At 49.5% G+C, this 25,834-nt stretch overlaps 1 protein-coding gene across 1 annotated transcript in view; it reads left to right on the top strand.

The window, feature by feature from the left end:
* ITGAE (integrin subunit alpha E) overlaps positions 1-25,834 on the top strand; it is a 69,160-nt gene that overhangs the window by 15,605 nt on the left and 27,721 nt on the right. The window contains 20 exon segments of the mRNA XM_048223097.2: positions 1,291-1,411; positions 9,557-9,648; positions 11,123-11,190; positions 11,568-11,685; positions 11,906-12,034; positions 12,426-12,541; positions 13,183-13,334; positions 14,501-14,654; positions 15,227-15,377; positions 15,866-15,933; positions 16,646-16,781; positions 17,376-17,431; positions 17,433-17,518; positions 17,874-17,914; positions 17,917-18,014; positions 18,666-18,890; positions 19,871-20,001; positions 21,370-21,500; positions 22,465-22,631; positions 23,766-23,894. Coding sequence (XP_048079054.1) covers positions 1,291-1,411; positions 9,557-9,648; positions 11,123-11,190; positions 11,568-11,685; positions 11,906-12,034; positions 12,426-12,541; positions 13,183-13,334; positions 14,501-14,654; positions 15,227-15,377; positions 15,866-15,933; positions 16,646-16,781; positions 17,376-17,431; positions 17,433-17,518; positions 17,874-17,914; positions 17,917-18,014; positions 18,666-18,890; positions 19,871-20,001; positions 21,370-21,500; positions 22,465-22,631; positions 23,766-23,894 — 2,369 coding nt within the window.

Genomic DNA, 25,834 nt, shown 5'->3' with positions numbered 1-25,834 from the left:
CTTTTCCTATTCTGTTGTTGTAGTATGAATTGGCACGGCCTCTATGGGGGGCAATCTGTCGATATCAATTTTTCCTCATACCTTTTCAGTGAAAAATTTCAAATAGACAAAAAAGTTTAAATAATTGTGCAGTAGAAAAGTATATACTACACTTAGATTTTACAACTGTCAACATTTTGTTATGTTTGCATTTCCACATATATATCCTATATATAAACACTTATCTGTATCTCCATCTTCATCTATCTGTCCATCCATCCATCACGCCATCTTGCATTCTGATGCGTTTCAAAGTAAACTGCAGATACTGGTACACTTTATCCCTACATATTTCAGCACACGTATGAACTAGAGTTCAGTGTTTGTATACGGTTCTTTTTTGCAGGAAAATTTACCTTCTGTGAAATGCACAAATTTTAAGTTGACCATTCAGTGTGTTTTTGACAAATGCACACATTTTGCATTCCAAATTCCTATCAAGATCCAGGATATTTCCCTCAGCCTACGAAGTTTCTTCCTGTTCCTTCCCAGTGAAGACCCATCCCCGTACTCCCAGGAAATATTTTTCTACTATAGGTCAGTTTTGCCGGTTCTAGAACGTCATGTAAATGGAATTATACAGTAGCTACTCCTTCATGTAAAGCTTCTTTCACGAGCATAATGATTTTGGTGATTTACCCATCTTGCTGTGTGTGTCAATTGCTCATTCCTTTTTACTCCTGAGTAGTATTCCATTGTATGAATATACCAGTCAGTTTATCCCTTCCCCAGTTGATGAACATTTGGGTTGTTTCCCGTTGGAACTACTACAAATAAAGCCTCTGTAAACATTCTTGTACATGTTTGAAGACATGGTGTCTCTTGGGTCACTTGATGAAGGGTCATAGATAGAATGTATGTACATCTTCTCCCTGGGGCTCATGGTCTGTTTTAACTTTGGTACAAGACCCTGTCATGAGTATGTGCTATCTGACAGGTACAGAAAGTGCATAGTGGGAGGTGTGAGAAAGTGGGACGTACTTCTAGGGGAGAACCAGGGAAGGCTTCCTGGAGGAGGAGGCCTTGGTGCTGACATGGTTTAGTAGGAGGATTGCGGGGGAAGGGGTTTGGGTCAGACATGCCTACATTCCTGTCCTATTCCCACAGGAAAAAATCCTGGGAGTCTCACTTTTCTCATCTGTAAAATGGCAGTGATGACACCACAAAATGAGACTGAATGATGGGAGTCAAAGGTCCAGCCATGGCCTCAACAGGCACCTATTTTGTTAAATGTTCCTCTGTTCTCCACAGGCCTTGCTCCTCTGGTGGCCTTCAATGTGGATGAGGCCCAGATCTGGGTGACTCCTGAAGGAGACACACCCTATGTGCTCAGCTCCCTTCTGCACCAAGACTCCAGCACCAACCAGACCTGGTGAGTGGGGCCCAGCAGATGGGAGGCATAATTGAGGGTGCCTCGGGGGGGTCTGAACAAGCCCCAGAGAAGGGCTTGGCACCCCACCCGCACAATCTGGGGACAGTCTCCTTTCACTTTCAGAAGGGTGTACAGGAGAGAAGCTATGAGCTCCGGGCCAATCCTCGCTGTCTTTACTGCTGGGGAGCGTGGCGCAGGATATGACCTCAAAACTATTTTAAAATAAAGTTTATTAAGGCTGTTTTGTCTCTTATAAAAGTAACACATGCTCAGTATAGAAATTTTGAGCAATGACAAAAATATCAGAGAAAAAATGGAAACTATGAGGCAGCAGGGAATGTGGTTAAGAGGCAGGTTGTGGGTCTGGCAGCCATGGGTCAGTGACAGCTTTACTCCATACTTGTAGCAAGGTGCTCAACCCACAGCCTTTCCTTATCTCTATAGTAGGGGTAGAGATTTCCCTGCATCATGGGGCTGTTGCATAAGACTATTTGAGTTAATGCACATAAAGGATTTATTATCGTTTCTGGCCAAATTCAAGCTCACTAAACATTGTGTTTGTGTTTTTAAATCTCATCTGGGACACCTGGGTGGCTCAGTTGGTTAAGCATCTGCCTTTGGCTCAGGTCATGATCCCCGGGTCCTGGGATGGGGCCCCACCTTGGGCTCCCTGCTCAGCGGGGAGTCTGATTCTCTCTCTCTCTCCTTCTGCCCCTCCTTACTGCTCATTCTCTCTCTCTCAAACAAATAAATAAAATCCTAAAAAAAAAAATCTCATCTGTACCCACCCATTAGATAAGCCATAAATTTTAAATGTGGCAAAATTCTGTCGGTGAGGATGTGGGAACTTGTGGGGCTATAAATTGATATAACCAACTCGGAGAATAGTTTTACCATATTTGGTAATGTGGAAGATGACCTTGACCCAGCCATTCCACTCCCAGATGCCAACCTTAGAGGCATTCCCAGGTACATGTAAAGGTATTTATTGTAGCATTTCTTGGAATAGTGAAAGACTGGAAATGGCCCTCATTAGGAAAATGGAAGAAATAAGCTGTGAATCATAGACGATGCAATGTTAGAAGCAGGTCAAATGAATGAAATGAGCACAGTGGTTGTTAACTTGAATCACTCCTGAAACGTAAGGTGAACACAGCGGTCGTAGGATGATACATACAATGGTGACTAACCCAACGAGTATTTATATGGAGCGCTGACTGTGTGCCAGACCCTGAAGATACAGCAGGAAACAAAGTAGACCAAAGTTCTTATGCTCAGGGGAGATCGACAACGAGCAAGCAAGCAAAATATGTATTGTATCGGATGGTGATAGTGGGGATATGCGAATGGAGAAACATGTCTTTAGTTTTGTCCCTTATTGTCACCAAAATGACTTGTAGAGCTGCTTTGTTCTGAAGCCAGGATCCAGTCAAAGTTCATGTGTCCCATATTGTTGTGTCTCGTTAGTCTCTTTTAATCTAGAGAAATTTTTCCTTTCCTTTTTGTTCATAATTGTCATATGGCTTTCTCCGCGCTTGCTGTGATCCAGCCCTGCTCGCGCGGTGCCCCAGGCCAATCCCCTCCCCATCCCACTGCTCTGCTTCTAGTCAGGGGTTTTTTCTTACCCAGCACGCATGAGCCATGAGCCCAGCATGCAGACAGGCTTTGGGGCAGGGCCAGATGAGGAGCTCAAGGTTTCTGGCTGAGCGGAGCTCCCCATCTTCCAAGTTGAGTATCGCAGAAGCTCTGTTTGGTGGCAGACAGGTGGGCAGTAGCAGCTCCTGAGGCAGCCTTATAGCCCTGGGCCATGACCCCAGCAGCCAAGCATGCTTGGACCACTTGCTACACTATGGTTTCCTCAATGTACAGTGAAGAAGCAGGTGACTATGTAGGTGGGCAGGGCAGGGTCAGTTTGCTCATCCATTCACACATTCAGCAAGCATCGACTCAATCACAGGCAAAGTGTGGGGATAAAATAGTGAAAGAGGCACTGTCCCTGCCCTCACGGAACCCCTCGGCTCATGACGGAGACCGACGCGGCAGGCAGTGACAAGGGCGATGGCTGCTGTGCTAGGAAGTCTAGGGCACTTTGGAGACATAGAGGCAGGTGTGGGCAGGGTAGGCATCAACCCTGGGACTGAGAAGATGAGTAGGAGTTAGTGTGAGAAGGCAGGAGAGGGGTATGCCCCAGCTGAGAGCAGTGTGGTGAGAAGCCTGGAAGCCAGGGTGAGCAAACCAAGGAACAGAAACTGTCAGGAGGTTGAAGCTGAGTATAATGAGCAGTAAGTTGGGAGAGGTGGATGGTGCCTGGTTACCTAGGCACCAAGGGTTTGAGGAGCTAGGAATGTTTGAAGCAGGAACGGGTGGTGGGAAGGTTGTTAGCAAGTTTTTGTCTGCAGGAAGATGAATTAAAGGTCAGTGTCTGTTGTGTTTTTTGTTGTTGTTTTGGTAAAATTTTATGGAATTTGCCACATAGAAAAATGCACCCGTCATAAGTGTGTAGCTCAGTGAATGTTTGCAGTGAACCACTATGTAAGCAGCACCAGATGAAGACACAGAACATTACCAGCCTCAGGACACCCGGGCGCCTCAGTCAGTTAAGTGTCTGCCTTCTGCTCAGGTCTGATCCCAGGGTCCTGGGACTGAGTCCCACATCGGGCTCCCTGCTCAGCGGGGAAACTGCTTCTCCCTCTGCTCCCCCTGCTTGTGCGTGATCTCTCTGACAAATAAACAAATAAAATCTTTAAAACAACAACAACAACAACATTACCAGCCTCACTTAAACCCCCTCTAGCCTGGCGTTCCCTTCTAGGCACATCCCCTGCCCAGAGTTAACCAGTGCTCCCTGATTCAGTTCTGCCTGTTCTCGAGCTTATAAATGAGGCATGCCGTTATGTGTCTGTTATGTCAGGCTCCTCTTCCTCAATATAGTCTGGGAATTTTGAATGTGGTATTGCCTGAGACAATGGTACTTACTCTCATTGCTCTGTCTTCCATTGTGTGAACAGTGCTGACGATGGGCATTTGGGCAGTTTCCTTGGACAAATTATACTGCTTTCGTTGGGCAGGTGTACTTCCTTTGATCAGGCATGTGCCCCGCAGTGGAATTGCTGGATCATGACTTATGCATTGGGCCAACATTTTGTTTTCCAAACTTGAAGTGCATGAGTGTTCTGGTTGCTCCCCATGCTCGTGAAAGCCAGGTGTTAATCCCAGTTATTTGTGACAATCCCTTGCCCAGTCCCCTCCCACCAGTACCCCAGCAGGACCCTCTCCAGCTCCAGGCCCCCTGCCTCAGAAGCCAAGGTGAAAGGACATGGTGGATGAGAGGATTTTGAAGCCCCCGGAGCAGAAGGCTCTGAGTCCACCACCGGGTGCAAGAAGAGCCCAGCTGGGGTCTTGAAAACCTCCCTGAACACCTGCTGAAGCAGAGGGGGCTCATGGGAGGATGTGGTGGGAGGAACTTCTGGGTTCCTGCCACAAATAGTGAAGCCCAAGACCACGGGCCTGCCGTGCTGAGCAGGAAATGCGCTGCTGGCCGCCCCAAGGCCACAGAGAGCGAGCGGGGGAGGCTAGGCGCCCTGTGAAAGGGTGATGTGTCCCTCTCACTCCCTTGTGCTGTTTCTCCCTACTATAGAACAGCCAGGGCTGGCAGCATCATGGGATTCGTTGCTGCAGGGTGAAATGAGTGGAACATAATAAAGGCCTTCCACACCTGAAACTAATATAACACTGTAAATTATACTTCAATAAAAATGCAAATGAAGCCATAAAAAATAAATTTTAAAAAATGATGATAAAACCTGGGGGACGGGCGCCTAGGTGGCTCAGTCAGTTAAGCGTCTGCCTTCGGCTCAGGTCATGATCCCAGGGTCCTGGGATGGGGCCCTGAGTGGAGTCCGGCTCCCTGCTCAGCAGGAAGCCTGCTTCTCCCTCTCCCTCTGCCTGCCACTCGCCTTGCCTGTGCTCTCTCTTTCTCTGTCAAATAAATAAATAAAATCTTAAAAAAAAAAAAAAACTTGGGGGAAAAGGAAGAAGGCCTTCTCCTGGGAGGTCTGGGATTAGACTCAGAATGGACCCAGGTTAGAGGTGGGTGAAGGCAGGAGATGGACTGCTTCTAGCCCAGGGTAAATAGGGTCCCTGGGGCTGTCAGCTGATGGTGGGCTTGGTTATTGTTAGTCAGTCATTCAGTCAACAAACCTGGATATCACGAGACTACCCATCATGGAGGGTAAAATGGGTGGGCAACAGAGGCAGCTCAGACGGGGCCCCAGGCCTCAGCACTGCACGACCGATGTGAGTGGCAACCGTGGGTTCTGCAGCCGTACACGGTAGTCTCTTGAGAACTCACAGTCTAGGTGAGTATAGGGCTGGGTTCCAGTAGTCAGGGCTACCTGGAGGGCGTAGAGGGGGTCACGTTCCTCCGTTTGGGAAGACTTCCTGAGGATCTGGTGTTTAGGATGACTGTTGGCAGGAAACGGAGGTGGGGAGGAAATCGCTCGGACAACGGCCTGAAGGGGGAAGGAGAGCCGAGACTGCTCAGGCCTGGACCTCCCCCACCAAAACGTGATCTGGAGTGGAGACTGGTTCTGACCCCACCTTTATGGGGGAGAGGGAATGAGGTGCTAGACTGAGGGCCGAGGCGCAGGCTGGGGAGGAGTCTGGAGCAGAGGAAGGGGTGCTGAGCAGGCGACCTATTTTGAGAGCTCAGCTGCAGAGCCCACAGAGCTGCCCCTCTGCTCTTCAGCCCTGCCCCACATTAGCTCCCTTACCCGCTGCCTGGGCTGTCATTCAGTCAATATTTAACCATACTTACCGAGCCCCAGCTCTGTGCCAGTCATTCTTCCATGCTCTGGAAATAATATGGTAAACAAGATTAGACAAGATCCTCGAGGAACTTAGGTCTAGTGGGGGAGACAGATAACAAGCACATAAGCAAGTAAAGAGGATACTATCAGATGTAACAAGTTCCAAAAAGGAAATAAAACAGGGAGACATGAAGCAGAGTATCTGTGTTGTGAGGTGGGGCTGGCTGGAGAAAGCATTTATGAGAAGGTGACAGGCAAGGCCAGGAGATGAAAATGAGCCAGCCTTGGGGAGGGAAAGGCAGGGCTTCCGGGCAAAGGGCACAGTAAGGCAGAGGGTGAGGCAGGCAAGAATTGGGGCTATCAAAAGAAGGGGCTGGAACAGAAGCCAGCCAGGGTGGAGCGTAAAGAAATGGGGAGAGGAGGGCTCCTGGGTGGCTCAGTTGGTTAAGTGACTGCCTTTGGCTCAGGTCATGATCCCGGAGTCATGGTATCAAGTCCCGCATCGGGCTCCCCTGCTTCTCCCTCTGACCCTCTCCCCTCTCATGCTCTCTCTCACTCACTCTCTCCCTCTCTCAAATAAATAAATAAAATCTTAAAAAAAAAAAAAGAAATGGGGAGATGAGGTCTCAGAGTCAGGAAGGGGCTAGACCGGCAAGGCCCACTGGGATGCATCAAGGAGTATGGACTCCTAGTTTCTTTTTTTTTTTTTTTTTTAAGATTTTATTTATTTATTTGACAGAGAGAGACAGCCAGCGAGAGAGGGAACACAAGCAGGGGAAGTGGGAGAGGAAGAAGCAGGGTCCTAGCGGAGGAGCCTGATGTGGGGCTCGATCCCATAACGCTGGGATCACGCCCTGAGCCGAAGGCAGACGCTTAACGACTGCGCCACCCAGGCGCCCCTGGACTCCTAGTTTCTAAGTGCATGGGAGGCTACTGAAGCAGGGGAGTGACGTGGTATAAACTATAAGGGTAAATTTCAAAAACTAACACTACCAGTTAAGAGGCTCTTATCATACCCCAGGCAAGATGCCGGTGGCCAGGTTGTTGATGGGGAAATGCAGAGAAGAGATGCTCTATAGATATAATTTGGAGGAAGAATCCATAGGGCTTCCCGATGGACTTGATGCAAGGACGAGTGAAAAGATGAAGCAAACAAAGGTGCACCCGGCGTCAGGCTTTATAATGGAGTGGTTGGTGCTACCATCTACTGCCTCGGGGAAAACGGAAAAGCACAGGCTTGAGGCACCTGGGTGGCTCAGTCATTAAGCATCTCCCAGGGTCCTGGGATCAAGCCCCGCATTGGGCTCCCTGCTCGGCTGGAAGGCTGCTTCTCTCCCTCCTGCTCCCCCTGCTTGTGTTCCTTCTCTCTCTCTCTCTCTCTGTCAAATAAATAAATAAAATCTTAAAAAAAAAAAAAAAAGAAAGAAAAGAAAAAAGAAAAGCACAGGCTTGGGAGGACAAGACCCTAAGTTCTGTTTGGACAATCTAAAGTTTGAGATGCCTATTAGACAGGGGGCAGATAATCATTGTATTTGTTTCCTATTGCTGCTGTAACAACCACAAAATTAGTGGCTTAAAACAACACAAATTTATTATCTCACAGTTCTGGAAGTCAGAAGTCTAAAATGGGTCTAAATAGGCTAAAATCAAGGCGTGTTAGCAGGGCTGCGCTCCTTCTGGTGGCTCACGGGGAGAACCTGTTTCCTCACCTTTTTCAGTTTCTAGAGGCTAACCACATTCCTTGGCTTTTGGCTTCTTCTTCCATCTTTAAAATCGCAGTGTATCATCTTCAAATCTTTCTGACTCTGACCCTCTTGCCTTCCTCTTATAAGGACCCTTGTGATTACATTGGGTCCACCTCACTAATCCAGAATAACTTCCCTTATTTCAAGATCCGTAACTTAATCAAATCTACAAAATCCATTTGGCCACAAAAAGTCACATAGTCACAGGTTCTGGGAATTAGGACATGGACATCTGGGGTGGTGGTGCATTTCCTACAGCTATTTCCTATTTTCTACAGCTATGCTGGTCTGAGTTCTGGTGGAGGGATCCTAGGGCCACAGAATTTCAGCATTTACAGGTGTATTGAAGCCATGGGATTGGAGGGGATCACTAGGGAGAATGTGCTGGCAAGGAAAACCAAGCCCCAAGTCTCCAGCGACATTTAGAAGTTAGTGAAGAAGCCAACAGAGGAGTCTGAGGAGTATTGAGAGAGGTAGGGGGAAATCAAGAAGAAAGTATTTCAAGGAGGGGATGGCCACATGTCCAGGGCTGCTGAGAGGTTGAAGAAGATGAGGACAGAGAGCTGTCCATTAGATTTGGCTCATGGGGGACTGCCGTTGACCTTGACAATAGCCATATCAGAAGGTGCAATCAGCTTGGGGTGGGTTAAGCTGGGGGTAGGGCATGTATACAGGTGTAGACTTTATTATTATTCTTAATCCATGGAGATAAGTAAATGATCTATTTCATAATTATAATAGAGTGATAGGAAGTGAGGAAGGGGAGATGGTACCTCATTCCTGCCACCCAACCCACCATAGCTGCATCATGACCTTTTGAAAGTACAGATGAATATCCCCTATTATAAAGTCCTCCGTGGCTTCCTACTGTCCTCAGCACAAAGACCTTGGAACTGGTTCACTCTTACCAAGCCCAGCTTCGGGGCCCCTTCCTTAATACCCCCTACTCACAACCCAACCCCTAGGATGTGGAGCTCATTCCCTGTCTTGAGGCAGTTCTCCCTGGGCAGTGTGGTTAATGAGAATGCTTAGGCTGACTCTGGACTCTGCTATCTCCCTGGGCTTGGATTGAGGAGCAGTTTGCCATTGGGAATCATATCTCTGGAGGCTGCCTTATGTGGCTAAGGCCCTCCCTGCTCAAACCTCCATTTCTGACTGACCCATAGGATAGGAGCACCAACATGCTCTTCTCAGGAAATACTATCACTGAGGCCAGGTGGGGCAGTTCCCACTAGGAAGACAGCACTGCTCCCCACAGAGCCAGCCGTCCTGCCGATGGCCTCCTGGCACCTACCCACCCTTGCCCCAAAGAGCAGAGAGTCCATTTACCATCAATACCGCCCCCCCCCTTTCTGTCAGGCAGACGCATTTAACCATTTCCCACCTGGAGCCGTATAAGGTAAATGGTGAGCAAATGCCTTCTACATAACGCAGAATCTGTCGTCTCGGCTGGGAGTCTGCCTGGATCTCCACCATTAGTTTTCCAGATAGAGAGCCTGTGGATCTGGACTGGGAAGATTGTGTCTGGGCAGGCAGAAAGGAGAAGGGAATGATTGGCCAGCCCAACTTTGCTATCTACCTTTCCAACTCAGGCTCCTGGTCACCGGCTCTCAAACCAAGGGGGAAGCAGGCCTCCTGCATCGTTGTTCCCTCATCCAAGATGAGATCTCCTGCAAACAAGTAGGTAAGTCTACCTCAGCTCCAGGGAATGCTCCCAGAACCTCCTTCCGAGGAATCCCACTTATCTGGCCCAAGCCATTTGAACCTAGTCCAGTCCTTCGGCCCTAGACTCCACCCCTCCTCACCATAGCAGGCTTTCTATCCCAATGCCCAATCCCATCCCAACCCAACCCTAATTGCTAGCCCACCTTTCCAGACCCAGTTCTAACAAAAATGATACTTAAAATGTATTGAGTGCTCACCATGTGCCTGGCACTCTGCTAAATGCTTTGTTCACTTTTTTTTTTTAAGATTTTTATTTATTTATGTGACAGAGAGATAGCCAGGGAGAGAGGGAACACAGCAGGGGAGTGGGAGAGGAAGAAGCAGGCTCCCAGCCAAGGAGCCCGATGCGGGACTCGATCCCGGAACGCCGGGATCACGCCCTGAGCCAAAGGCAGACGCTTAACGACTGCGCCACCCAGGTGCCCCCAAATGCTTTGTTCACTTTAATCCTCAAAATTACACCATTGTATAAAAGAGAAGCTATAGTTCAGAGAAGTCCTTTGATTCCCAGTATGACTAAGTTCATACATCTAGCATTGGCAGCACCACAGCTGGCAAACCCGATTCTATCAGATTCCAAAACCCAACCTGTCCCAACTCATTACACCTCAATGGAATCCAACCCTACGCTTCCCAAACTGTGGCCATCCTAGCATCTAGCATGGGGACTGGCATATGTTAGGCACTCAGTAAATGCCGTTTGAATGAATGAATGAATGAATGAATGAACAAATGCATGGACCTAACTTACTCATTAACCAACTCTACCTATCCCACCCAGTCCAACTCAAGGCCTACATTTGCTGATGACCCCTCAACTGCGTATGGTAGAGTCCTTGTCTCTGTGAGAGACACAATGCTGAACAGCCTCACTCTGTGCATCAGAGGGGAGGCAGGCTGGCAGGGTAACTGGGTGACCCTATGGCTCAAAAATGCATCTCCTGAGGCTCTCAGTGTAGAGGGAAAGGAGTGAGCTACACTTTCTTGGGGGACAGTAAGAGTCCCCAGAGACAGAACTTTGGGAGTGGAGAGTTCATCGATCCATAGAGCCAGTCCTTTATATCTTGCACACCTCCCTGGTGCTGCACACACCCACCAGCTAGTGCTTCTCTACCCTCCCGCCCCTCCAGATTGGGAGTCCCTGTAAGAAAAGCACCAGATCTGTTATTTCTAGATCCCTATCACCATCTGGCATGAGGCCAGGCAAAAAGCAGACATCACAGGGCTTTTGTTGAATGAGTCAGTGAATAAGTCTGGGGAATGGGCACTTTGCCCTGAGCGTGTCCAGGCCTGTGCTTGAAAGCCCCTCAACCAGCTTCTAGTGGCTGCTCTGAGTGGCCAACAGTTCCTAATGGGGCCCTGTGACATCTGACCTTGGCTGAAGTGTTGCTTCCCAGCATCCCTCCCTCCTTACCTGACCTTAACTGTTTCAGAGACTGTCCCCATCCCAAAGGGGAGGTACCAGGGAGTGACAGTTGTTCAGAACCACCACAGTGTTTTGGTGAGTATGCGTGAGGCGGGACGATGGAGGGCTTCAGGTAGGGTGGCACTAACCCTGTGGTTGACCGGTGTTGACACCAGTCTGACTGGTATATTCTCAGGGCTGAGCCCAGCTATCTCCTTGGTACCAACCCCAGGGCTGACCAAAGGCTCTGACCTGGGTACTCCATGTGATGCAGCACACTGACCCAGGTGCTTAACCTTGCTCTGACCCCAGCATGATTCCTACCCCTGCTGAGGGGTGAACAAAGTATTCCTACATCCTTTGCCTGGTTGATGAATTTGATTCTGGCATGGGAGTGATGGTGTAGCTGTGATTACGGGGACTGTGCTGGAGGTGACCTAGGCTTTTCCCTCCCTTTCTCCCCTCTCCCTTAGATCTGCATTCAAGTGCTGGCCCAGCAGCCCCACAGCCTCAGCTCAGAACTCACAGGGACCTGCAGCCTATTATCCAACAACTTCCAAAACCACACCCAGGTCCACTTCTCCAACCTTGGTAAGGGTTGGACACTCACTGACCTTGGACAGCTCTGAAGAGATCTCCTCGGGTCTCTAAGAAGAAGCAGGGCAGACGTAGAGAGACACAAAGGCCCAGGGAGGGCAAGACAAGCCTAGGCTCCTGTGAAGGGACTCAGGGCAGAGTTAAGTGTGGGCCTACCTGGAGGTGAACAGGTAAGCTGTCTGACTCTGAGTTCTTCCGTGTGCATTTTTTAAAGAAAACCTGGATCCCAATGTACATATGGATGACAGAGACTGCTACAGGAGCAAGAAAGGCAGCACAGAGAAGCCAGCCAGGTGGCGCCGGGCTCTGAAGACCCAGGAAGACGAGGAGGAGGAGGCAGCTGGTGAGAAGAGGCAGATCTGGGTTGCTCCCAGAGGCTGTCAGAGCTGATCCCTAGGCTGGCGACCCCCAGGGGTGAGGTGTGCCTAGGTCTGGAAGATGGGGAGCAGTGGCTGGATTCTATAGACCTGGCCAGTCCCAGCTCTTCCCCCCTCCATATTACAGATGGGGAAACTGAGGCCTAAAGAACAGGAGCAATGGGAGTGACTCACTTAGCAAGTCAGAGTGAGCAGGCTCTGGCTCTCTCTGCCTCTGAGACAAAATCTTCAATCTTGGGAACTTTACTAACTTCCTCCCTGAACTGAGCCCCCAGAGCTTGAATGGGGTGGGTACCCTGCAGGGAAGTACATGCTGTCCTCACTGCTGCCTCAAATTCCATGCTCACTCCTGACCAGGCACTGAGATTGCCATCATCCTGGATGGCTCGGGAAGCATTGACCCCCCAGACTTCCAGAGAGCCAAAGACTTCATCTCCAACATGATGAGGAACTTCTATGAGAAGTGCTTCCAGGTGGGCTTCCCTAAGAGGTAGACTCACATGGTCTATCAGTTCTCCGTTGCTGTGAACAAACTACCTCAAAACAAAACCACCTATTTGCTCACAGTTCTGTGGTCCAGTTCTGTGGGCTGGGCTCAGCTGGGTGGTTCTTCTGCTGTTCTTGCCTGGAGTTAGTCCTGCAGCTGCAGACATCCTGTTGCTTGACTGGATGGCCTAAGATGACCTTACTTGTCTGGGCCATGTACCTCCAGCGGGCCAGCCCAACTTTTTCACGGCTACAGTGTTCCAAGAGGTCAAGACCCAATGCATGCATACACTTTTCAAGGTTCTGATTGTATGACATTTGCCAATGTCCCATTGGCCAAAGCTAGTCACATGACCAACCCCATAGTTGATGTGTGGGAGGGGGACTACACAGAAACATGGCGTCATGGAGAAGTCTATGATTCACTGGGAGCCATTACTATCATAGCTTCCTCCATCTCTACTTGCTTAGAGATTTCCCTCTGCTTTAGCATCTCCTCCTGCCTGGAGGCAAGGAGAAATAAATGGATTCCTTTACTACTTCCAGGGCGAGACACCTAAGGGGCAGGGGGTGCTTTGGGCATGGCGATTCTGCCAACCTCGTCCCCGCTTCGGCTCCTCGTCTCTAGTGCAGCTTTGCCCTGGTGCAATACGGAGGAGTGATCCAGACTGAGTTTGGTCTTCGGGACAGCCAGGATGCGATGGCCTCCCTCGCCAGAGTCCAGAACATCACTCAAGTGGGGAAAGTCACCAAGACTGCTTCTGCCATGCAGCATGTCCTGTAAGTACGAGGGTAGTGGGACTTACCTGAGCACCTACTTCGTGCCAGCTCATGGCCCTGCCCAGAGGCTCTGAGGCATCATGCCTGGAGAGGTGGCTGGATAGAGCTGTGAAGACGAGAGGGTCAGGTTCTAGCTCTTCCTTGGCTGAGGGGAACGTGAGGTCTTTCAGTCCAGCCCTGGCTGATGGATGACATCCCAAGACATCCTCCAAAAATTCCTCCAAAGACTCCTATTGTGTGCAGCAGTAGAGCACAGTGCTTACAGGTATGGGCTTCATGGCTGCCTGGGTTCAACCTCAGCTCCAGTTTGTACTGCAGAGACCTCGGGTGAGTTGCCTAACCTGTCTGTGCTTCAGTTGCCTCACTTTTTCTTTTTTTGAGAGAGAGAGAGAGAGAACGAGCTCACCTGTGCGAGTGGGGTGGGTGGGTGGGGGGGGGGCAGAGGGAGAGGAAGAAAGAATCTTATGTAGGCTCCATGCCCCGTGCAGAGCACGATGTGGGGCTCGATCTCATGACCCTAAAATCATGACCTGAGCCAAAACGCTTCATGGACTGAACTACTCAGGAGCCCCAGGTGCCTCACTTTTAAAATGAGAATAAGTAGGGGCACCTGGATGGCCCAGCTGATTGAGTGACCGACTTGTGGTCCTGAGTTCGAGCCCCGTGTCAGGCTCTGTGCTCAGCAGAGAGTCTGCTTCAGATTCTCTCTCCATCTGCCCCAACCCTTGAGTGCACACTCTCTTTTTCTCACTCTCTCTCTTAAGAGAAACAATAAATTAATTGAGAATAATAATAGTACTTGTCTTATAGGATTTTGTGGGGCTAAATGGGTTAAAATATGTACAGTGCTTCCAACAGTGCCTGGCGCATAAGTACTATGTAAATATTAGCCACTATTATTAATATCATTATTATTCATGAGAGTAGACTGAAGTGCTGTTGATATGAACCTTTCTATGGGTGGAAGTGAGGGGCGAGGTGTGTCACAGCCTCCCCTCTACCTGGCCCTGCTGTATGTCAAAGGGGGGCTTTTTGGGTTTTTGTTCCCCATTTTGGAGGGCTTCTTAATCCTCTCCAATTCTAAAACAGGTCAGTGAAGAAAATTTCCCCAGAGCTCAGTATCCCTCTGGCAAAGTTCTCTTCTTCATTTACTGTCCCCTGCTTAGAGACAACATCTTCACGCCAAGCCATGGCTCCAGAAAAAATGCATCCAAGGTCATGGTGGTACTCACTGATGGGGACATATTTGAGGACCCACTCAACCTCACTACTGTCATCAGCTCCCCAAAGATGCAAGGTGTTGAGCGCTTTGCCATTGGGGTAAGAGCCAAGAGTGGGGGGTACCTCCTGACCCTGTGCAGCCTGGGGTGGAGAGGAGCCAGAGTTCCTGATAGGGGCTTCTGTAAACAGCTTACTCAAGTTTTACTCTATTCACACACACTCACGAACTACTCCCACTCCCTACATCCTGAACTTCCCCCATTACATACTGGGTGTTCCCACAGAGGGCTTGTTTCCCAGTGGTGGTCACAGCTCACTTGCCCAGCAGTGATGGGAAGAGCAGTGAACACTCAGGGATCCCAAAGAAAGGACATCAAGGAAGGTTCCTGGAGGAGATGGCACTGAGCTGAGTCTTGGAGGACAAATAGGAGTAGCTGACCTAGGGTTCAGGGGAGGCGGGAAGGGCTCTGCAAGCATGTGAGAATGAGCCTGGTGTGAGAAGGAAGGAGTGTGTGCAGGAGAACAGGGAGCAGGGAACGGAGGCAGGTGGTAGAGGGCCCTGAAGGCCAGCAGAAGGGTTCAGCCCTCTCCCTGGACCTCGAGAGCTCTTGGGGCTTGGGATCCATTCTGCTCTTGTGGTCCTGATCCACTGACTGAGGGCCTCTGTGCAGGTGGGAAAGGCATTTGAGAATAACAAGACCTACAATGAACTGAAGCTGATCGCCTCAGACCCTGATGACAGATATGCCTTCAAGGTGACCAACTACACAGCACTGGATGGACTGCTGAGCAAATTGCAGCAGAATATCATTCAGATGGAAGGTGAGGGCTCCGCGGGGCAGTCCCCTCAGCATCTGGCAGGAGGCTAAGCCCTGTGCTCCAGCCCCACTCTTGTCTTACCTCCATATGACTCTCTGGGCAACTCCCATCACTTCTCTGAGCCTCAGCTGTTCCGACTCTAAAAAGGCAACAATATCCCCAGCCCTCCTCACTTCCCCAGAATTCCCTGAAGCTCTGATGAGAAGCTCCTTCTGATGCTGGAGAAAGAAGGATGACTAGGGCATGGATCCCACTCCCAGGAGCTCACAGATGAGGAAATGGAGGCCCAGAAAGAGGGAGTGAGCTGCCCAAGCTTACTCTGCCAGTAGCTACTAAAGCAGGACCAGGTTTCCACTCTCAGCCTGCTATTTGTCCCATTATTCTGAACAGCGTTCCCTCTGGGAATGAGGTCAAACTGGGCTCTTACCTGACTTAGTTTCTCCCTTCACCTCAGCCCACAGCAGTGTCTCACTGGGCTTCTTGGCTTCTAGGCACGGTTGGAGAGGCCCTCCACTACCAGCTGGCACAGATTGGGTTCAGTGCCCAGATCCTGGATAAGGTATGTGGCCAACTCAGCACCGGGCAGGCTTACCATAGAGGAGGGGCCCCAGTGACACCCAGAGACTCGGGGACCCCTGGCTCACAGTGCGGGGCTCTGCCCTCCTGTAATGATGCCTCTGAACAAACCCTTTTAGGATAACAGAAAACACTTGTAATTGCTTGCCCTAATCTGGACCTTTGAGGTAGATGAAAGAATGGCCATGTTTATTACAGGAGGTCATTTTATTCTGTGTGCTCAGGGATGGAGCAGTTCTCCCTTAACATGCACTACTAACACAGGCTTTGGCTTGGGTCACTTGCCTACCGAGTTTCATACTTGTCCTCACCAGAGGCACTGTTCCTCACAAGGGGAAAAGACGCAGGCATGGTGAGTACACCAGCCTTGCACAGAGGTGGAATTATGGTTAGCAATTGCTCAACATAGGTGGGCCTTGTGTGCCACACAACCTGGGGCCTGGGTCAGATTTCTGTCCTGAGGGTGACTGGCACTGGAGGGACAGTTGTCCTGATAGGGTCATGGGTACAAGGCAGGAACTGAGTATTCGCCATCTTACTTTCCTCCTGCATTTCTAGCCAGGTGGTCAGTGATCACTGAACATGAACATGCCCTCCACCCTTGCCTCTGCGTGCTGGGCTCCCCTCTCCCCCACCCCGCCTAGCTGGGCCTAGTCCCTCCCTCTCAGATGGCCTCCAACCCTCGTCCCCTGTAGGGGCAGGTGCTGCTCGGTGCCGTCGGGGCCTTTAACTGGTCGGGGGGCGCACTGCTCTATGACATGCACAGCCGCCGGGGTCGCTTCCTGAACCAGACCACAGCAGACACCAAGAATGCACAGTACAGCTATCTAGGTGAGGTGGGGCCTGGGGACTACCTGAGTGAGGGTGGGGCCTTGGAGAGGGACGCTGAGGCTGGGCATCAGGCTGCATTAGGCTTCCTAGTTAGGGCAGGCTCTGGTCAGTCACATGGACCGAGCGATAGGCCTTGGTTAGGGACCCTGAGGCCGAGAATTAGGGCCTTCTGGATGAGGACAGGGCCTCCTCAGTACTGAAGCTCAGGGTGGCCCTGGTCGGCTACCTGAGGAGGCGGGGCCTCACCATTTTTAGTAGTGGCGAGTGACCCTTCACCCCTCTCCTTTGTCCTCATATAGTGTGTGTGTGATAAATGTGGGTGGTGAATGTGTGTGAAGGAGTGTATTTTGAATGAAGCTGTAGGTACGATAATGGGTGCATATCACTTCTGTGTGGTGGGGCACATGTGTGTGACGAGCCACGGTGGGTACGTGGGAGTACTCCCTGATGCCAGTTTTTAAAAGGATGAGAAAGGTAGTCTCTTCAGATCTGTTCCCCTGCCCAGGCTACTTTGAAGGACTGGTTGGGAAAGTTGGGGGGTCAAAGGAGTGGCCCAATGGGAGCTCCCAACCACAACCACCCCCGCCCTCCCAGGTTACACAGTGGCCCTACTGCACAAGGCCTGTGGCCTCTCCTACGTGGCAGGGGCTCCACGGTACAAGCAGCGGGGGGCCGTGTTTCAGCTCCAGAAGGAGGGCAGAGAGACCAGCTTCGTGCCGGTGCTGGAGGGAGAGCAGGTACCTGCTGGAGAAGGGTGCCCCTGTTATTATAGATGGAGGGTGTCGAGGACCCGCAGGGAGTGGGACAGGCTCCAAGGCCTGCAAAGGGTTATTGACTCAGCCTGGGCAGCACTCAGGCAGACTGCAGTGCCATTGCCCCAGCTCTGCATGTCTGATTGTCAACTGGGTCCCCCCCATTGTAGGGGATAGAGCTGCTCACTCAGGCTTCTTTGTTACTCTGGTGAACAAATTGATCTGGAATGACCCAAACTGGTAGTCCAGGAAGAGCAGGAGCAGGAGTCGAGCCTTGCTGAGGGGTATCAGAGGAGGTCTCCCCAGCACCCTTGTGAGCTGAATTCCTCCTGGGCTATAGATGGGATCCTATTTTGGCTCTGAGCTGTGCCCTGTGGACATTGACATGGATGGGACCACGGACTTCTTGCTGGTGGCTGCTCCATTTTACCACATTCATGGAGAGGAAGGCAGAGTCTATGTGTACCGTCTGAATGAGCAGGTAGGAGTCTCCATCTCTGAGAGCTTGCTGAGGCGGTGGCTGCTCGGCCTGGTACAGATGTGACGGAGGCTGGGAGCACCCTGGCCCTGCCTTGCGTGGAAGGACGGTGATGGGGAGGAGCTCAGGGTGGATGGCGGCCAAGTGGGGCACCATCACCTGTCCTCCCATACTCTGCTTTCTCACTTTAACCACCGCATCATCTCATGTTGATGATGATACTATCCACATAGCTGCAGAGTTGACAAAGCGTGTTTCGTCCATGATCTCACTTGTTTCACACAGTAACTGTGTCACTCCCATTTTACAGGTGAGGAAGCTGAGGCTCAATGATACTGAGACTTGCTCAAGTTTATGTAGCAACTGTGTGGTAGAACCAAGATTAGAACCCAGGCCTCCCAATTGCCAGTCTAGTACCCATAACTGTGGGAACAGAGGAGGCAGGCTCTGGGTCCTGAACTGCAAGGCAGGAGGATCCCAGCTTTACCACTCACTCACTCACTGTGTGACCTCCGGGAGGTCCGTCGCCTTTTCTGAGCCTCAGCCTCCTGCTAGAGAATCAGAAACGAGTCCAATGATCATGCCTCCTGGGGTGGCATGGGTGTGCACCCCACATCCCTCTCTTGAGGGCTGAGCTGCCTCTTTGCTTTACAGAATGGTTCCTTCTCCTTGGCATGCACTCTGAGCGGGCACCCTGGATTCACTAATGTCCGATTTGGCTTTGCCATGGCAACAATAGGGGATATCAGTCAGGATAACCTCACAGATGTGGCTGTCGGGGCCCCCCTGGAGGGTTTCGAGGCAGCTGATGGCACCAGCTTCGGCAGTGTGTACATCTACAATGGACGCCAGGATGGCCTTTCTACCAGCCCCTCTCAGGTAACCTGCAGGGCTCTCCTCAGCCTCTGCTCGGGGATTCTGACCTCCCTAGATGTGGTGGCCTGAGCCCCAACCCAGCTCCAGTTCTAAGTGTCAGGCGGGTCCCAAGGGGTCAGGGGTGCCCAATGAAGTACAGAAGTCTCTCGGAAGTTCCAGGCCAGGGCCTCGCCCCAGGCACTTCCAGTGGGGTAAGAGATTATGGCAACATCTGTCTATTTCCTGACCTGTATCTCCCTTTTTTAGCATTCCTGACCATGGACCTGCCTCAGATTCTCCTTCCTCTCCTTCTGTCCCTTCTCTGGCTCCTGTCCCCCACCCAACTCCTCCCATGCCTTAACTCTCATCTCCCAGGACTCCATTACCGGCCTCTCATGTTACATATTTTATGGGTACTTTTACCTACTTCAGCCCACAGTTTCTCTCCTAACTTCAGTCCTGTATGTCTAGCTGCCCCCTGAGCACCTCACTGGATGGCCCCCCAGGCATCTCAGTCTCATGGCGCCTAACCCAGATCATCCTCTTCCCCCAGACCTGCTGCTCCTCTGAACCCCTTCCACTCATCCCCTACACATGTCCTAATGATTCTGTCTCCCATATCCATCTCCTGGCCTGGCTCCTGTCTCTCTCCATCTTCTATCCTGTGTCTGATTAGACAGGCCCACCTCACTGCCCAGCCCCTCACCAAGCCTCCTTGTGCCCAAATCCCCTTCTGTTCCCACTGCAGTGGTCCCTGGCTATGTCCTCAGATGGCCCTGCACTTCCCCACCCTCTGCCTCCCTCACTCTCCCCATGTCAAGTCCCACCTGCCCTTCAGGGCTCCATTCAAATGCCACTTCCCCAGGGAAACCTTGCCCTTCTTTTTTCAGTTCCTCAGCTGAGGGCTTCTTGGGGTGGGGACCAAAGCTGACCTCGCTGATTTGAATAAAACCCAAAAGGACTCCCCTTCTCCTCCTCCAGGCCTTGTGTTTCTCCCTCCACAGAGGATCAAAGCCGCAGCGCTGGCCTCAGGACTCCACTACTTCGGCATGTCAGTGGCTGGTGGCTTAGATCTGACCGATGACCGCCTTGCTGATATCACCGTGGGCACTCTGGGCCGGGCAACTGTGCTCCGGTAGGAGTTCACCCTGCCTTCTGGTCCCAAGTCCCAGCCTCACCTGGTTGCCCTGCCTTCAATGACCCCATGAAGACACCAGGAACTGATGGGAGGGAGTAAATGTGTTTGTTAGGGGCATCAGCTCTGGAATCTGCGCATCTGGCTTTGAACCTCAGTTCTCAATTAACCATGTGCCCTTGGGCAGGTTATTGTATTCTGAGTCCCAATTTTCTCATCCGTAAATGGGAATAACAGTAGCATCTACCTCACAGAGTTATGAAGATTGAGAGAATCTTCGCAAAGTATTTGGTACAGTGCTCAGTGAAGGCTATTATTTTGATGATGATATGAATTTCAGAGCTTCTGTGCTCCATCCCTAAGTGAATTATCAAATCCCATCGCTGTAAATACTCTGACAAATCACCTATCTGCCCTCTGCTCTCCCCTGAGCTCCAGACTTGGCCGTCTATTCAACATGCCTCTTGGCTGTTACTGTCAGGCATCTCAAAGTTAAAATGTCTAAAAATTGGGCCTCTTATTCTCATTGGGCCTCATTCTCCCAACCTGCCCTTCCCCCATGCTTCCCAGCTCAGTAAATGGCATCATTTGTTCAGGACAAAAACCTAGGAGTCATCCTCGGTTCCTCTTTCCCCTTGCCACCCCATTAACAAGATTTTGTTGGCTCTGCCTCCAGAATACCTCCCAGTACAAGATGCTGTCATCTTTCACCTGCACCACTGCCATGGCATTCTTCCCTGCTCTCCACTCCCTATGCTCCATTCTCCACACAGATGCCAGAGTAATCCCTTTCTCCTGCTGCTTAAAACCCCTCAACAGCTCCCACTTAGAGAGTAAAATCCAAACTCCTTACATTCCTTACAGCGGCCCACCCTCCCGTGGCCTGGCCCTGCCCATCCCTCCATCCCCATCTCCTCTTACGACCCTCTGTCTCACTAATTGTGCTCCAGTCATGCTGACCTCTGTGTTCCTCAAACAAACCAAGCTCATTGCTGCCACATGCCCTTTACACTAGCTGTGCTTTCTGCTTGGAGTGAGGTTCCCCTTATCTTCAGCTCTTGTTAACAGATCTCAAATGTCTCATCAGCAAGGCCATCCGTGATCACCCAACCTAAGTATCCCCCAATCTCTATTACTTCATCCTATTTTATTATCATAGCATTACCTGTACATAGTTTCTTTTTATTTGCTTATTGTCTGTTTTCCCACTAGAGAAGGGACTTGTCTCTTTCCCTACCCTATCCCGAAGATGCAGATCACTGCTTGGTATATTGGAGATGTTCAATAAGTATTCATTGAATGAATGAATGAGCCAAGCGCTGAAGTCTGACAGTCACTTCTCATAGTTCTCTTTGCTGTCTCGTTTAGCTCAAGACCTGTGGTTTACCTGAAGGTGTCCATGACCTTCACCCCCAAGGCACTGCCCATTGGCTTCAACAGCAGTGTGAATGCATGTTTGTGTTTTGAAATCAACCCTATGACCACAGCTCCTACGTCAGGTAACAGGCAGCCTAGCTGACCTCCCTCCCCTCTGCCGCCCGCCAAGTGTTGTGGTTATCCCTTGTTGGCTTTAGTAGGGGGCAGGAAAAGAGGCCTGCCGGGGGAGGGGTACAGGGAGTGTTATGAAGTCCTGGTGCTTGAAATCCCTCTATTAGAGCTTAGTTCCTTTGATGTTAGGTTCTGTTTAATGGGAAGTGCCCCAGAAAAGGGTGATGTGCTGTTAAATCCATACTATGAAGGGATTAATCTGACCCCTGCTGGGAAGAGGAGCTTTGGATCCCTTCCTCAAGGTTGAAGGATTGGGTTTCTGAAAGAACACTCAGAAAACAGCAGCCATGGGGCGCCTGGGTGGCGCAGTCATTAAGCGTCTGCCTTCGGCTCAGGGCGTGATCCCAGCGTTCTGGGATCGAGCCCCACATCAGGCTCTTCTGCTAGGAGCCTGCTTCTTCCTCTCCCACTCCCACTGCTTGTGTTCCCTCTCTCGCTGGCTGTCTCTGTCAAATAAATAAATAAAATCTTAAAAAAACAAAACAAAACAGCAGCCATGTCTCCATCTCCCATCTCTTCTATTCTGTACAGTAAGGGAGTCGGCCCAGGTAATTTGCGAGGTGCTTCCAGCTCGGCTATCCTCGGGCTTTACTCTGTGGTTTATCTCTTCATTTTCTGAATTATTCTTCCTCCTTGTTTTCTCCTTCAATCATAGCTTCTTCTCTGAGCCCTCCTTCCCCTAAGGGAAGACTGATTCAGCCCTGCAAATGGGTTTGGGGCTGGGGCACTGAGGGACCCTAGCCAGGTGTCGGAAGACCATGAGAAAAGCACTTTTGAAATGAAGAAACTCAGGAATCCAGCACAAGGGACTGGGTGGGGACACTGCTCAGGAGGGAACCGCAGGCAGGCGAGGGGCCCTTTGTCTAGGGCTTACCCACTCCGGCCTCATCATGAAGGCCTGGTCTTCATTCCCAGGCTTCAGAGAGACATTTCTGAACTTCGCAGTGGATGTGGATGTGGTGAAGCAGAGGAAAAGGCTGCAGTGTTCAGACAAGAGAGTTTGTCAGAGCCACCGTAAGGAGTGGAACGGCAGTGTGTCCCAGCTTTGTGAGTCCCTCCCGCTCATTCCCACAGAGGGAGAGGTAAGTGGAGGAGTTTAGAAGAAATTCCAGGGGAGTGTGTGTTGTTGAGAAAAGATTTGAGGTGCATGCAATGAAACAAACTAGACAATTGAAATAATCCTAATAGATGAAGAGCCACATAATGGCATGAGAGATGGAGTGAATTGTACTGGAACTCCAGAGTAAAGAAATCTGCTGAAATTGAACATTAACTATACGTCTGATCTTCCTAGAAGCTCGACACAAAGGGAAATGCTCTAATGGCTGACATATTTCTTGGTAACAAATCTGGAATAACAGGGGTTTCCCCACCTCATGTCATCTCACCTCATCTGGTAGTACCAGTGGGGCTGAGTGCCTTTATATGAATAAACATCAGAAAAATTGAACAACAAAGTAGAAATAAAACAAAAGGTTACAAAGGTTTACTCCTGGCAAAGGTGCCTAGAGACATAGAAGAAATGTATTTGTCAGCATTCAGAGCCTGCCAAGGCCTAGAAGGACCTATAAGGATCATTTATTCCAGTAAACTCATAAATTATGCTCTGCCTACACACCTGTTCCTATGTCTGTTCAGAGTGTTAACTGGATTACAAAAGAGTTTCTAGCACTAGTCTATGCCTTCCTTAAATAGAAGCTACATTTTCCAAGCAGCAATTATGCTCGCCTGCTCTGGCGTGTTCAAAGCTCCTACCGTGGCTGAAAGACTCACTTACGGAGAATGGCCAATGGCACCCTACCTAATCTCCTTATCTTCAGCTGTTACCTTTTAAATATGTCCTCCAGGTTGCTTCGAGAAAGATCTTTATAAACACAGATGTGATCTTGATTCTTCCCTTCTGTGCTTCCATTTGCCCTCCAAAACAATTCAAATTGGTTTTTAACTCCTGATGGCCTCTGTGTTTGAGATGGGAACCATCAGGAGTTATGAGGCCTGAGGCCATAGCAGATCAAGTGAGATCTTCCACAGCTCTAGGCAGCTTGGTTGAAGGAAGTTTCCCTTCAGCTTGGTTTATTTGGAAGAGGCTTACAACTTCTGACTCACCACTTTCATTGTTTATTTCTTATTCTGACTACATTAAAATTAAAAGTATTTTCCTTGTCATCTTGTCCCCACATGCCACTCTGACTCTGCATTACTTGGTAACTCTGTAGCTCTGTGAGGAGGACTGCTTCTCCAACATCAGTGTCAGCATCAGCTACCAACTCCAGACCTCGGAGGGCCAGAGAGACCATCCCTACCCTGTCTTGGACTTCTACACTAAGCCCTTCGCCATCTTCCAGGTGACTCAGCTAGGCGAGAACCTCCTGGGGGCCATACCCAAACAAGCACCTGTTCTCCCACTTCGAAGAATGTTAAAGTTAGGAGGGCACACAGACAGTATTTGGGCCCCTTGGGGAAATTGAGTTCCTAGGCTGGTGGTAACTTGCCCAGGCCCTTACTGATGGGTAACCCAAGTCTCCAAACCACACGCAAGGTTAGTTCCTTCACGTTCACAGAACACGTGCTTGCTACGTATTTAACGATGCACAGGAATGGGTTGTCCAACTTGGCAAGGGTCTCTGATGAGGTATGGTGGGGTTCCTGGTGTGACGGGGGTCCTGTGTAGGGCCTGGACTAGAGCTAACCTGCTCTGTGCTGTCAACAGGGTGCCCTTTAGTGCACCTACTAACCCAGGTCCTGACCACGGCCTTCAGGCTGAATGTCTGACCCACCAAACCTGTACCCTAACAGGCAGGTAATGTCACAAGAAACTTCTCTCGTAACAAGGGAAATCAGAGGGCGAAATAAACAGTCAGATTTCCTGACTCTTTGATGTCTAAGGTGATTTGGTTCCTGCCTAGGCCCTGGCCCCCACGGTAGTCTGTCAGCCTTCATTCAGAGCGCCTTATGGCACATAGAAGCCTTGGCAAGATCCAAGTGACAGCATGAGCATGTAAAGTGATAATTACAGTCAGCTGGAATGGACTGCGTCTCCAAAAAGAAAAAGCAGCAGTCAAAAGCAGTTCATCCTGGCACAGAAGAGCTTCAGGTAGCATAAATATATTTCCAGGTTATCATAGGACACTCACGACTGTCTAATATATTTACAACAATGCTCTCTATAAATTAAATTATATAATTCTTTGGCTCAAATTTTGGCCAATATCCAGTGACTCAGTCACAAATAGTGAATAGAAATAGAGTAACATACTCAGGGTAACTGCTCACGTTACTCATCCACCCAGGAAGAGGGAGGAATAGTGAATAGAAATAGAGTAACATACTCAGGGTAACTGCTCACGTTACTCATCCGCCCAGGAAGACGGAGGAATAGTGAATAGAAATAGAGTAACATACTCAGGGTAACTGCTCACGTTACTCATCCGCCCAGGAAGAGGGAGGAATAGTGAATAGAAATAAAGAGTAACATACTCAGGGTAACTGCTCACGTTACTCATCCGCCCAGGAAGAGGGAGAAATAGTGAATAGAAATAAAGAGTAACATACTCAGGGTAACTGCTCACGTTACTCATCCGCCCAGGAAGAGGGAGGATCAGCCTCCCTCTGAGTGAAGATTGTCATCTTGATTATTTTAGGCAAGAAATGTTATTTTAAATTTTTGATAGTGTATTTATTTTGTAAAGAATTTTTTAAAATTTGGTATTGACAGCAAGTTAGATGATTCAGAAAAGATTAGGAGAACTAATGTCTCAAAATTTCATGAATAAGTAGATGATCATTAATTATAAATATTCTGTTTTTTAGAACCTTTTTATTTTGAAATATTTGGCTTGCTAAAAAATTGAAGAATAGTCCAAAGAATTCCCATGCATCTTTTACTCAGATTCCCCAAAAGTTGCCGTTTTGACGTTTTATCATATTTGCTTTATCATTCTCCCCAACATAGATATATATCTATATCTATATCTATATCTATATCTATATCTATATCTATATCTATCTCTCTATCTCTCTATATCTCCACACATATATATGTGTATATATGCATATCACACATGTATATTTTGCAGCCATTTGAGACTAAGCCACAGATATGATGCCTCTTTACCCCCTAAAACTTCAGTATATATTTCCTAAAAAACAAGAACATTCTCTTACAAAACCATAGTATAAGGATCAAAGTCAGGAAATTAACAGCAATGAAATGCTATTATCTAATGTACAAACTTTACTCAGATATCACCAGTGGTCCTATTAATGTCCTGTATAGCAAAAGAGA

The sequence above is a fragment of the Ursus arctos genome, unplaced genomic scaffold (assembly GCF_023065955.2).
Source record: "Ursus arctos isolate Adak ecotype North America unplaced genomic scaffold, UrsArc2.0 scaffold_24, whole genome shotgun sequence".
Taxonomy (NCBI): domain Eukaryota; kingdom Metazoa; phylum Chordata; class Mammalia; order Carnivora; family Ursidae; genus Ursus; species Ursus arctos.
Note: the sequence above shows the minus strand (reverse complement) of the source record. Positions and strands in the feature narration are given on the sequence as shown.